We start from the raw sequence: 13,109 nt of genomic DNA, 5'->3' as shown, positions 1-13,109 counted from the left end.
GTCGTTCTTTTTGGTTATTTTCATTGGGGACCTCAAGAAAAAGCAAACATACATCCTCATTTGTTTTCAAATGAGTCCACCAAACGGAGTCCTTCCGAGGTCTTGTTCCCTGGGTTTTTTGGGGGACTATTCCTTTCCCTTTCGAGCCTTGAGGGGTATCCTTAAACATGGCCTGAGGCGTTTTAAACCCTATGAGACTGTGACCGCGACTAAGACCTACACAGACACAAACCAAAACCTCCCTTGACACCGCCACCCCAGGAGGACGATAGCGATACACACTGTGCTGTGTGTATCGCTGTGTATGGCCGTGGACGGGCCAGCTGTGTGTGGTTTACCCAGGCTCTGGTCGTGCACATAGAGCTCCTTGATGCCCAGCTGGGCCAGTGACTGGTCCAGGGGCAGCTCGTGGCCGCTCAGGCTGTCCCTCAGCAGCAGCACGCGCGCGGGGTTGAAGTCACACTTGTCGCAGATGACGGGCAGCAGGTCCACCAGGGGCGCCAGAGGGTTGACCCGCACCACCGCCTTCTGGGTGCGGTGGTAGTTCACCACCAGACGCACCGTTTTCTGATGGGGGGGGAGGGAGCGGGAGACAGACAGAGAGAGAGAGAGAGAAAGTATTGTTATTGAAATTCGTCCAAAGCCATTCCAACAAGGAGCTCTGCCACGCCCTGATGAATAAAGATCCAAACAAACGACAAAATAAAGTGTCACAAATCGGGTTAGGTTTCTGGGTCTAGTAAGTAGGCATCATTCAGTACAGCAAAGAGCAACCAGGAAAAACAAAAGTTGCATTTCACTTTTTCCACGTATGTATGTATGTATGTATTCAATTGCCCCCTGGGGACAAATAAAGTTTTTTTGAATTTGAATTTGTATGTATGTGTATGTATGTATGTATGTATGTATGTATGTATGTATGTATATATGTACACAATGCAAGCATGTAAGGCCCCACAGAGCTGCTTGTTGTTCTGTTATTCAGCACGGCCCCGGGCCCTCCATGTTGCCCAGTGGCCCCTTATCACTGAAGTGGCGCAGGACAGCAGTGCAGCATGTCCTTCGCTCGGGATAACCTCCTCCGCCACAAGCACCCCACTCAGCAGTCAAGGAGCAGGGGAATCTACCCGGTGTAGTACTTCAAGTCTACAACTCACATGATTTGCTCCGCGTGTAATCGTCACATCCAGATGGATGAAGGTATGTATGAATAAATCGGACCAATCATCATCGCTATCAGCACCGCACTGTTTCAGACGCCAAGGACAGAGTTGTGCTCTAACTGCCGGAAATTAGTTAAGAGTCGGACATGAAAGAGTGATGACTAACAAGATCTGCAGGGACACCATTGGCCTCGTGGACCAGGGCCATGTGTGGGGGTCAGAGAGAGAGAGAGAGAGAGAGAGAGAGAGAGAGAGAGAGAGAGAGAGAGAGAGAGAGAGAGAGAGAGAGAGAGAGAGAGAGAGAGAGAGAGAGAGAGAGAGAGAGAGAGAGAGAGAGAGAGAGAGAGAGAGAGAGAGAGAGAGAGAGAGAGAGAGAGAGAGAGAGAGAGAGAGAGAGAGAGAGAGAGGAATAATGCATGGTAACTAAAGGTGAGGAGCTCATCAATTATTCACAATGAAAGAGAGATGAGGAGACTTCGGGGGAGAGAGAGAGAGGGAAAGAGACGAGGAGGAGAGAGAGCGGGGGAGAGAGAGAGAGTGGGGGGAGAGGGAGAGATAGAGACGTTGGGAGAGAGAGAGAAGAGCGAGAGAGCAAGAGAGAGACATCCGGAGAGAGAGAGTGGGAGGAGAGGTAGAAAGAAAGGAAGGAGGATAAAAAAGAGAAAGGACATGAAAGGGATAGTATCATCGGGAATGAGAACAATGAAGAAGGGAGGAAAGGTTAACCGCACAGATTGGGCAACAGGGAGAAGAGAAAGAGCGCAGGAAAGTACGTGAGAGCGATGGGACGAAGAAATGCACACTGAAGCCGGGGTGGGTCAGCGTGGGCTGCAGCAACGTCCTACCTTGGCATCGGCCCTGAGAGGCTTGGCTGGCCTCGCTCCCTGCCAGCGGACAGCAGGGGAACAGACAGAGGGTGGGTGGGTGGGTGGGTGAGCGGGGAGTTGGGGTAGCAACGGTGTTACGCAAGATCTAAAATGCTGTATAACAAGTGTACAACAAGGGGGCTACTGACAGCTGCAAGCGCGGGTCGATAAAGAAAGGCATGAATAAAAGAAAACCATAAAATATTAAAAACACATGCAAAACTGTGGAGAGCGATCTATCAGTGCATTCTTAGCGCAAGAGGCTTTAGGAAGGTCATGCAGGGGTGATGAACAGCAAGTCTAGGTCATCTTCTGGCATTTAAATCTCCATTAAAATTCCACATATAATCAACCCCACTTCCTCCATATGTGTCATGTATCCACTTGCCTTCTCCCCATCCAGCCTGCTCACGCACCACACCCCAAACAACGGCTTCAAACTACCTCCTCAAACCATTGCATACGTTCCGGAAGGCCGACATCCATTAAAATCAGTCATGCACGGGAACGAACAAACCAATTCCAATGAATAAATAAACAAACATCACAGCACACCACATGCAAAGGGACACACGCTAGGCTAGCATGCTAACGCACACACACACACACACACACACACACACACACACACACACACACACACACACACACACACACACACACACACACACACACACACACACACACACACACACACACACACACACACACACAAAATGTTTGAATAGCTAAATCGGTTACATTCACATGTCCTATGCAATGGACATGTCGATTAACGTACACTGTCCCTTTTAAATAACTTTAAAAAAAAAACAAGGGGAGCATGCTAACGCGGCGCACGCTGTAGCTACACCGAGGGCACGCACGCACCCGCCTGCCGCTCCACCAAGCCGGGCAGGCAGGTGGAGACTGGAGAGCCACAGGTGGAGTCCCACAGGTGGAGGGCGACAGGTGGAGACCCACAGATGGGTGGCGACAGGTGGAGAGCCTCAGGTGTGTAGTGCCGTCCCTGCCCGCACACTCACTCACCTCGGGTATTTTGGGCGCCGGCCTGCGCAGCCCTTCCTTCCTCACGTCCTTCTCCTTGATGAGGATGCGGGCGAGGTCCAGGGAGCCCAGCAGCGCGTTGGGCTTGAAGGCCAGCGGGAGGCCCTCCGGGGACAGCAGCTCCAGGGTGTGCAGGGACGGGTTCAGGTGCTGACGACTGCACAGCTCCACCCTCAGGTCCATCAGAGCCTTACTGCAGAGCGCGGGGGAGGGGGGGGGAGAGAGGGAGAGGAGGGGGAGGAGGGGGAGAGAGGGAGTGGGGGATTGAGGGAGAGAGGGAGATGGAGGGCGGTGGGAGACAAAAGGGGTGGATTAAAATACGAGTTAAGAACGAGACGAAAGAGAGGTGGTGCAGGGGAAAAGCGGGGAAGTAGAGAGTCCTTGCGGGGCGTTAAGTTACACGGGCCGGTGGTTTTAGCTGTGACAGATGGAGTCGTTGATGCCCCGTACAATGAGAGAGGGTGTAACTCTCCCCGTCTGGTCCTGAAACGAAACTGCTGTTGTGAGCGGTCGCTAATTGCAGAAGACTACAGAAAAGAATGGTTTTAATCGCCAACTCGTTGCGGTGAGCGTAACGGGCACGAGTTGCGGTACAAAGGAACCTGTTTGACATCATTGTGGTGCACACTTTAAATTCAACAGGACTTTCCCCGTCTTCTTGAATTCAGATTACAATCATAAGCACTTTTGTTTTAAAATAAACTTTACATAAACATTCATTTTTTACACAGACAAAACTTGGTTATATGCCATATTTATAAGAATTGCTGGGAAATGTCTGAAAAATCGAAAGCAAACAAGAATGACGGGATAACAGCGGAAGTCACTTATAAATGTTTTCATGATGAAAACACAGGCAGTAGCCAACAACTCACGGCCTCCTACTAACACAAAGAAGTGTGTGTGTGTGTGTGTGTGTGTGTGTGTGTGTGTGTGTGTGTGTGTGTGTGTGTGTGTGTGTGTGTGTGTGTGTGTGTGTGTGTGTGTGTGTGTGTGTGTTCTGATGAGCAGTAGGCGGTGGGGTAGTCCTTTAGGGCTAGCTGTCCATCCCAGGATAAAGAGACCAATAGACTGTCGCCATTGCTTTCTGGGAACTGCCAGATCGAATGACAGAAAGGAGAGAGCAAGCCAGATAGATGGAGAGAGGGCCAGAGAGAGGGAGATGGAGAGAGAGAGAGAGAACGAAAGACAGAAAAAGAGAGAAAAGAAAATAGAGAGAAAGAAAAAGAGAAAAAGAAAGAAAGAGAGAAAGAAAGAAAGAAAGAAAGAAAGAAAGAAAGAAAGAAAGAAAGAAAGAAAGAAAGAAAGAAAGAAAGAAAGAAAGAAAGAAAGAAAGAAAGAAAGAAAGAAAGAAAGAAAGAAAGAAGAGACCATTGAAAATATAAAACACATGTTGCATAGTCCATAGCCAATATACTTAGACAGCATAAACACACACCTAAGGAAAACAAAAATATGGCTTTAAATGCAAACCAACAAGTATAATCTAACAAATGTGTTATAGGTCATCCTTCTGCACACTATTCCCATAAAAAAATATATATATATATATATATATATATTAGTAACTTTGTAAAGCAGACATTCAGAATTTTAACATTCCACTGCACACATGAAAAACCCATTCCCCCATCCAGGGGGAATTACCAAGACGACAAGAATAATCTCTCTCCATATAAATCATAACAAAATATTGACAATTCCAAGTAATCACTCCGTAGATATATAAATCATTATTTGCAACAGTATTCAATATATTATCAAAAGGTAAACTAAAATGTGACCATATCAATTCAAAGAAAATTAAAGACAGAACGGAGGCACAGAACACGATATCTTCATATCAGAGCATAAAAACAATCTAATCTCAGATTCATTGCATTTAATCCACCTCTCTATGTCAAAAAGTAACCTCCTCGACCATCTTTACAAAAACAATTTATGAATATTCTGATCCATTGTCAATTGCTTTTGTCAATCCAAGAAAGTGTACATCAAGCTGATTTTGAGTCACAGATCCAGGCTCTAATCAGCTAAACCAGCTTTAAAGCTGATTGGTTTATAAGCCCCCATAACGTCCTTATCAGTGCTGTCAGAACGCCTCTGACAGCACACTCTACCCCGACTCTCACACGCTACGAGCAGGTGACCGTGATACTGCAAACAGCAGGTCGGGCCCACGTGAATCAGCGGTTTATGACACTCTATCTTTAAAGAGTCCTGGGCGATTTAAAGCTGCACGCAAACTCGCAGAAAAACGCTTCTTGACGCAATGACTTCACCCCAGTGCAAATTGTCATTTCCTTGTGCTATATTACCAAAAATGACTTTGTTACACACTAGGTTCAGTACCAATGCATCCACAACAAACTACAGATGAACAGACACTATATACAAACCAACCCCCGCCGTAGGGTAGGTTTGATTACAGCGCCCCCTGTCTGCAAGAATGTGCCCCCACTAACCTAGATGGGCTCCGTGGACATCAACAGAAGCCTCTTGTTGTGCTGTCCCAGTGAGGTTACCCCTGATTTTATGCTCCAGAGGACAGTAGCTCATTAGAGACACAAAAAGGCAGAATAATAATAACTCTGTGGAAACACACGGGTTACAGATCCCCGTTTACCAGGGCTGTGTGAGAAACGGATGGGCAGACTTTGCTGTCTGCGGTCTCCTACTTGCAAAGCCTCATTGCCTCCCTGGCAATGCACTATATACATCCAAATATCGTAATTATTTTACAAGCTTTGACACCTTGATAGTGTTGACAATCTACATAAACTATAATACAGATTATAAAAATACAATTTTATAGCTAATTGCGGGGAACATCTTGATAGTGTGTGCTGGTTAAACAAATACAAGTGTATACAGAATGTACTTTCAGTTCACATGGCCAGGTGAGCTGGCCTTTCCATCAACAATAAATGCTTCTCTCAAGGACAAGGTGCTAGGGCTGAGCAATATATCTTAGCAATTTTGCCCTAATAAAAAGAGCTGATACTGTGGTTGTGGGGGTGTGGGGGGTCAGTGATTTCCATATAGAAGAGAGAGGAGGGGCAGATGCACTCGGGATGTAACTAGAATACAGGTGAGTCAGCAGCTGACTCAGGTGTTGTCAATCAGTGATAAACTCGCCTGTCGAACTGCAGTGCTCATCATTTCCTGGGGACTCCCGGGTCAATTTTTGTGTTGTTTACATTAACATGGAGGGCATTTTGCAGGCGCTTTTATCCAAAGAGACTTACCACCGTTCAAACACACATTCACACAACGACGGCGGTGTCCGCCATGCAGGGTGACAGCCAGCTCGTCGGGAGCAGTAAGGGTGAGGTGTCTTGCTAAGGGACACCTTGACACTCGGCGCCGGGGATCGAACTAGCAACCTTCCGGTTAAAAGTCAACCTCCTGAGCTACTGCCGTCCCCCTCCCTTAATAAAGTGTGCGCTTTCGGCTGCTGATTCAGAGACATCCTTTGTTACGGAGGATTGAGAGCGATCCCAAGATCCTACATGGATGCACACAATCGTGCATTTCCATGCTATGGAAAAGCAGTAAAGATGAACGAGGATGATATCCAGGATAGGCGTCACAGGTTCATTGTACAGCTCCAAAGTCTCTCTCTCTCTCTCTCTCTCTCTCTCTCTCTCGCTCCGTCACTCCTACCTGCCGTCGACGGTCATGCTGGTCTGGTTGCCCTGGGGGTAGGTGACGTGCACGTACACCGAGGTCCTCATGGTGTTCTCCTTGGCCCCGGCGCCGTCGGGAACGGCGTTCCTGAAGATGTGGCGCGGGGCGGGCTCAGGGGCCGGGGGGGGGGGCGGGGGCCCGCGGCTTCATGGTTTTCCTGGAAGGAAAAGGTCGGGAAAAACAAAACAAAAAAATGAACATTATTTATTAGTGTTGATGTTAACGGATGGTTTGAACCTGGGGGCGGATGTGTTGGGTGTTGGCCGAGTAGGAAATAATCAGGAGAGAGTTTCGCCTTTGCTGTCAAGGGGGATTTCTTGACCACGTTGTTGCCGTGGTGATTCTATTAGAGGGTGGGAATCTTTCCGTGTCTCACGATTCGCTTCAAAATCAATTCTCGCTTCAAAAAGAGTCCCTAATCAAACTGTAGTACTGATTAAGCACGTAGAGGTGCTTATTTAAGAACGCACCCTAGTTCACTGGGTGCTAAGTAGGGCGATGTTGCAAGTCATGGCATGAAAGCAGAGAAAAGTGTCAATAAGATTTTAAATGTTTATTTTTGAAAGAATTATATAAACCGATGGCAATAATGTAAACGCCCAAAAGCAAACAGAGGACTAAAGAGACAAATTACAAAATTATTATAATATAGTGAAAAATCTGAAATATTTTTGGAAATTGTGTAACAATTCACAATCATAGAAGATAAGGATTGCGATTCTGATTAAATCGCAATTGGCTTTCCTTGTTAGTAATGACCATTGTCACACCTGACAAAGGGAAGGAATTGAAAGGGGTTGATCAAATGAATAAAAAAATAGTCCTAAAGTGATATACTAGTTTAAACATATTATATAGCAGTTTATATCATCAACTAGTATAAAATATGTATAAACCGCAATATAACCATGTTATAACTATAAGGTAGACCTAATAACTGTACCGACGCATAAAGTGTCTTGTTTGTAGCGTTACCTTTGAAGCCGTGCTCACGATGATAAATGTGTGTGCGCTGTGCGTTGGACCCGATTGCAGTGTGTTTGAACAACGCTTGTTTTTTGAACCAACTGAAAGTGCTGCATGAGGCAGAACGACTACGAGTGGAGCCGCCACAGGTGTCAATGACTTACTCCCCTATTATAGCTCACTTCAGCTCAGTGTAATCTGCCCTTTGCATGACACACACACACACACACACACACACACACACACACACACACACACACACACACACACACACACACACACACACACACACACACACACACACACACACACACACACACACACACACACACACACACACCAAAAGGGACAACAACACCCCAACAGCTCACTGTCTACCCACTGTAGAGTGTCTGGGTCTTCACGACTTCAACGGCGACAGAGAAATATTCAAATACGACACCACAACCTTGGATTATAACAGTTGTGTATAATTACCAAAAATAACCTCACATCCAACTCACGGCAACAGCAGCAGTCCTTGTGATTGTGTTTATCTTTCCTTCCAAAGGCAGCGTGTCAGCCAGATTACAGATCCAGTCTCAAGGGCTTGCGGGTACACATATCTGAGTGTATGCGAGTTTGAGTGTGTATGTGTGTGTTTCTCCCCCTCTGATAGCCTCGTGTACTGACTGTTCCGGATATGGTTTTATTCCGTTGGGGGGTGTCGCGTCCTGCGTCCACCTCTGCGTGGTCCAGGAGAGGCGAACGAGGCAGGAATGCACCCGAGAAGGGCCCAGCATGCGGACTCTAACCCGCGCCTGGTTAACCATTAACGGCCAAGTCGGATATGGGTACACTCGCCCGCTGTGACCCAGGGTGGTGTCACTGACCCGTGCAATGGGAGTAGTGGACGGGAGAGGGTATGTGATTCATGTTCAGGGGCTGAACATGGGATCTGTGGGGAGACATCGATAAATGCCTGGTTGGTGCGACTGGTCAGTCGGTGAATGTGATGGGTTCACCAGAGGCATTGGTCGATCTGTTGTGTTGCGTCAATTCTGAAACCGTTATTCTTCACAAAAGTATAATTTATTTGTAGGATGAAGGGCTGAAAAACATATTTTTTATTGTAAAAAAGGGCACAGAAGGGGGAATAAATCGCAAAAATAAACATAAGATTAAACAAAGAAATTAAAACGATGGTATCTAAATCAGCCATCGGACAAATTGTTAGTTTTAAACAATGGTTTCGGCCCAGAATTTCACAATCGGTGCATCCCTGCTCTCTGTCAAAGATTGTTAGACGAACACGCTGGGAGTATAAGCAGCATTGCATGGCCTTCTGTAATAGTTGTGTACAAAGCGTTGGCACTCTTTGCTGAGCCACTGCATATGCATTTATACATTTCGTAACTGTGTGTGTGTGCGCGTGCGTGCGTGCGTGCGTGCGAGATGTTTGACAAACAGAAAATGCAGCTGATATTGATCTTTCCATAAGCCAAGGTTTTGATTTGTGTGGCCCCTCTATGAGTTGGATGTCCCTATCCCTCCAAGGCTATTAGTCACTCAATCTCTCCCCGTTCTCCCTTTCTATGGGTCACACGCACACACAGACCCACACACAAACAAAGAGTTCCTTTGGAAAAGGCCGGTCTCCCACAGAGTCTGAGAGAGAAAACAGATTAAAGGGAAAGGAAAGTGTGCGTGTGTGTGATTGTGTGTGTGAGTGTGAGTGTGAGTGTGAGTGTGAGAGAGCGAGAGAGAGCAAAGCAGGAAACTCAGTTTCTCATCTGGCAAGGCCAGGGCAGTACCATCTGAGCCTCTGCACTGACTGGGTTACAAATGTGATCCCATAGGTCACACACACACCTGACTTTTGATGCGTGTGTGTAAAGTCGTTTGGTGGGAGGGTACTACAAACAGACCTTTTCAGAGCCACCCTGTTCTGTGCACTTAACTTGAGTGACCAGAAGACATGCCCTTTAACAGCATACTTCTAAGTCTGAGTCCATTAGCTTTTCACTTTGGTGTTCATTTCAGAACTTTACAGTTCAATGATTTACCTTCCTTACCAACTGTTAAATATCATTAGAAAATCGTCAATATAATATTGGGTGGGTAAGGAATACAGGTAGACATTCTCATCAAAGTGGACTGTCACAACTGTAATCTGAATCTCTTTCATTGTCAGCTTTATAAGTCCCTCACACAGTTTGTATCTAACCACACAGCATGTGGTTAGACAGATGGCCTGGTAGATGGACAGACTGATGGACACTAGAGAAGCATTAAGCCCAGAAGGTCACAGCGTTGGAGGATACAAAAACATTACCGTTTAAACCATCAGATGACCTTGATAGCACTCAAAACACCGAAAATAAAATAAACCTGACTGTGGAAAGAAACTTTAAGGCAGCCTTCATTCTGCCCGTGGAAATAGCTCAAGTTAAGGAAGGTCTAACTGAAAAAATTGAACTTATTCGTCACGTTTGGGAGTGAGCTTTGTAGAGGAATGAGGCAGCTGGAACATATTCAAAACAGTGAATCTTTCCCACTGCAATGATTTATAATTCGAGCATCACCATACGCTGCAGTCTTGTAATATGTAATATGCAGTTGCGGCTAAATTAGAAAAACAAATAAATGCTATTTTCAGTGCAGCGTGGTGTGATGCTGGGGAATGGCCACAATAAGGGGTTGGCCATCTCCAAAGTCCATTAACTAGACCGCAAGACTGATGAACGGAAGCTATTCATCCGGTCAGCAGGTCAGGGACACGGGTCAGTCAGTAAACCAAGTGAGGTGCACCTGTCAGTAATGGGTGTGTGTTTATGTGGTTAACAACGGGGCGTATTTACTGAGAGAACAGAGACCTGTAATTGTCCCAGACAGCGCAACATATATTAACCCTCCCTGAAGCACTAATAATTATGAGATTTCACTGAGTATGTATTTAACTGCCGGGACTAAAAATTATATCTTAGAGATGTTAAAAAAGAGAATGACCAAGAAACAAACCACAAACAGACAGGGAGAAAGAACGAGATAAAGTTGACACTGGTGTCTGGTGTCCTCAATAAAATGAAAATACACAAACACACGGACAACCACAGAAACACACACACACACACACACACCACCACCACCAGCGGCTACATAGCCCGTGGCTTAGCGTTGGTGCTCAATGTGGTGTCACGGCATCCCCATAGCAACTTGTATTCACCCACTTCTTGGCGCGGGCGGAGCTAGTTAGCATGCTGGACCCCCCTTGGTACAGTCCAGCCCCATACCCTCACACAACAGTGCACCTACATTCAGAAGTGTGTGCCTGTGGTGTTTAGGTCGGGTGATGGGGGGGGGGGGGTGTTAAGTGAGGGAAGGGAGTCACGGAGAACATTGCAGGCAGGGCATTTGTTTGTGGTTGCTAGGAGACAAAGGCAACTTCCTCGATTCTGCGGTACGCCTTGATGCTCAGATTACCGGTCATGCGTGCGGTTATGAGCCTTGCCCTTCTCCGGATGGCTGGGTGAGCATGCTGCTCCGAGAGGCATTTCTTCCGACTGTAACGTTGGAAGCCGTCACTGACCATGGCCTAGCCTTGGTCTTTATATAGCCCCACCAAATACCGCAAAGATCACATGTGCATTGAACCTGGGATAGCATTAACGTTTATCTAAATATATATTTAGAATATTTCATCTCAAAATATAAGTAAAAAATAGACATAACTGTAGAAGTACCAAGCGAATAAGAGTGCAATACTTATTGACACTTACATTGAAAGAATTGTTGTCCTGCCAAGAAGTAAAATAAAAGCGTAATGCATCAGGGGAGACTCACTTGAATAAACCAGAGCTCGCTGGAGGAACTAACGCACACTAGTCAACGCAACTGTGACACACAAGCGCTCCAGCATGTGACCGTTCTCTCCGCCGACTAGCCCAATAAATTCCATAAACACACACACACACACACACACACACACACACACACACACACACACACACACACACACACACACACACACACACACACACAGACACAAACAGTTGATACAAGCAGATGCAGGCACACACCCAGGCTCTGCATTCTCTGGATCTTTAGACTGGCCAACTTGAGATCAGTAACCCAAGACGCCATGTTGGCATTGCACCGCAGCCTCCATTTTTCTTGGTGACTCACCCGACCTGAACCCATACTTGCATGTACATTCAGGTGGTAGGTCTTTATTAATTCAACCCACATGAGGTTTTGCATGAAACATTGGCAAGGGACCAGGTGCTCAGAACATATGTAGCACGATGGGACATATGTAGCAAATCCTTGCTATTAAGCATGCACCACGATATCAACGAGTCTAACCCTAACCCTCTTCAGTCTGGTCTACTGTCTAGTCTAACTAATGTACCATTTAAAAACAAACAGCTTGTTCCCCATAGGACTAAATAAAAAATAAACGAGAACGCAGCTTGAACACCACTGTGAGCCTCGTTGGAGCCCAGTGGGCGATCTAATTTAACAACACAACAGCGCAACTACTAAAGTGATTGTTTCTCCCTGGGACCAATTAAGGCTGGCTCCAGTAGGCCTCCGCCGGTGGAGCGCACGACACCGGAGGTGGTAACGTTGGGCCGTTTACAGGTGCTGAGGGGGCAGACTGACTGACTGTCAGTTCCAGCTCCCTCGCTCCCTCCTTACCTCTCTCTCCCAGCCAGCCAGCCCAATAGATACAGGCAACAAACAACTTTTGTTAGTTGTTGTTGTTTGTGCCCGGCCGCGCTTTCCTTCCTCCCACGCCGTCTCTTGGCCGTTCCAGGCAGAAGTTTATTCACCCAGTGCCCGGGCACGACAGCCAACCAATACCAACTGTCACGTTGGACTCTGAGAACTGCCTAATAATTGACAAGACCCACAATAAGGTCCAAAACATTTTGTATCAAAGGAAAGTGTTCATTTAACATCGGTTTAAACTGAATGACTAGTAGGGAGAATGGAATAGAACATTTAGATCACCATTTTCTTTCTTTAGTATACTCATCATCATCATAATTTTTTCCCGCTCGGCGCATTTCATGGCCTTGGGGCGCTTCTGCTGGAGAGTTGGAAGTCTCTCTGTTCCAGCATCAGCCAGGACATCAGTCAGGGTTAGGTGCTTTGTCAAAGACACCTCGACACTCTGCTTGGTGAAGCCGGGGATCGAACCAACAACCTTCAGGTTACCAGCCAACCCGCTCTACCACCTGAGCTACTGCCGCCCTTTATACAAATATAATTTTAAATGAATGTTTACAACCACGGATCATAGCAATACACTAATAAAAAGCTCTCTCAATTGACAAAACATATAGTCACGGTTAAACCATCTTCATAAACATATATATCCACTGGATGGTCT

General features: G+C 46.4%; 1 protein-coding gene across 7 annotated transcripts in view; it reads right to left on the bottom strand.

Moving 5' to 3' along the window:
* Nucleotides 1–13,109, bottom strand: part of cobl (cordon-bleu WH2 repeat protein) — a 61,954-nt gene that overhangs the window by 42,599 nt on the left and 6,246 nt on the right. For 4 of the 7 annotated variants that reach the window (XM_030371507.1, XM_030371511.1, XM_030371513.1 and 1 more), the window contains exons 3-5: nucleotides 6,743–6,923; nucleotides 3,059–3,269; nucleotides 339–567 (exon numbers count right to left, since the gene is read on the bottom strand). In XM_030371507.1, coding sequence (XP_030227367.1) covers nucleotides 339–567; nucleotides 3,059–3,269; nucleotides 6,743–6,813 — 511 coding nt within the window. In that variant the 5' untranslated portion in view covers nucleotides 6,814–6,923. Of the gene's footprint in view, nucleotides 1–338; nucleotides 568–3,058; nucleotides 3,270–6,742; nucleotides 6,924–8,209; nucleotides 8,500–13,109 lie in introns of those variants that run through there. The other 3 variants (XM_030371508.1, XM_030371509.1, XM_030371510.1) reach the window with 3 other exon arrangements.

Source organism: Gadus morhua, chromosome 11 (genome assembly GCF_902167405.1).
Source record: "Gadus morhua chromosome 11, gadMor3.0, whole genome shotgun sequence".
Classification (NCBI taxonomy): domain Eukaryota; kingdom Metazoa; phylum Chordata; class Actinopteri; order Gadiformes; family Gadidae; genus Gadus; species Gadus morhua.
The sequence above is the reverse complement of the archived record's forward strand: the minus strand, read 5'-3'. Positions and strand labels throughout refer to the sequence as shown.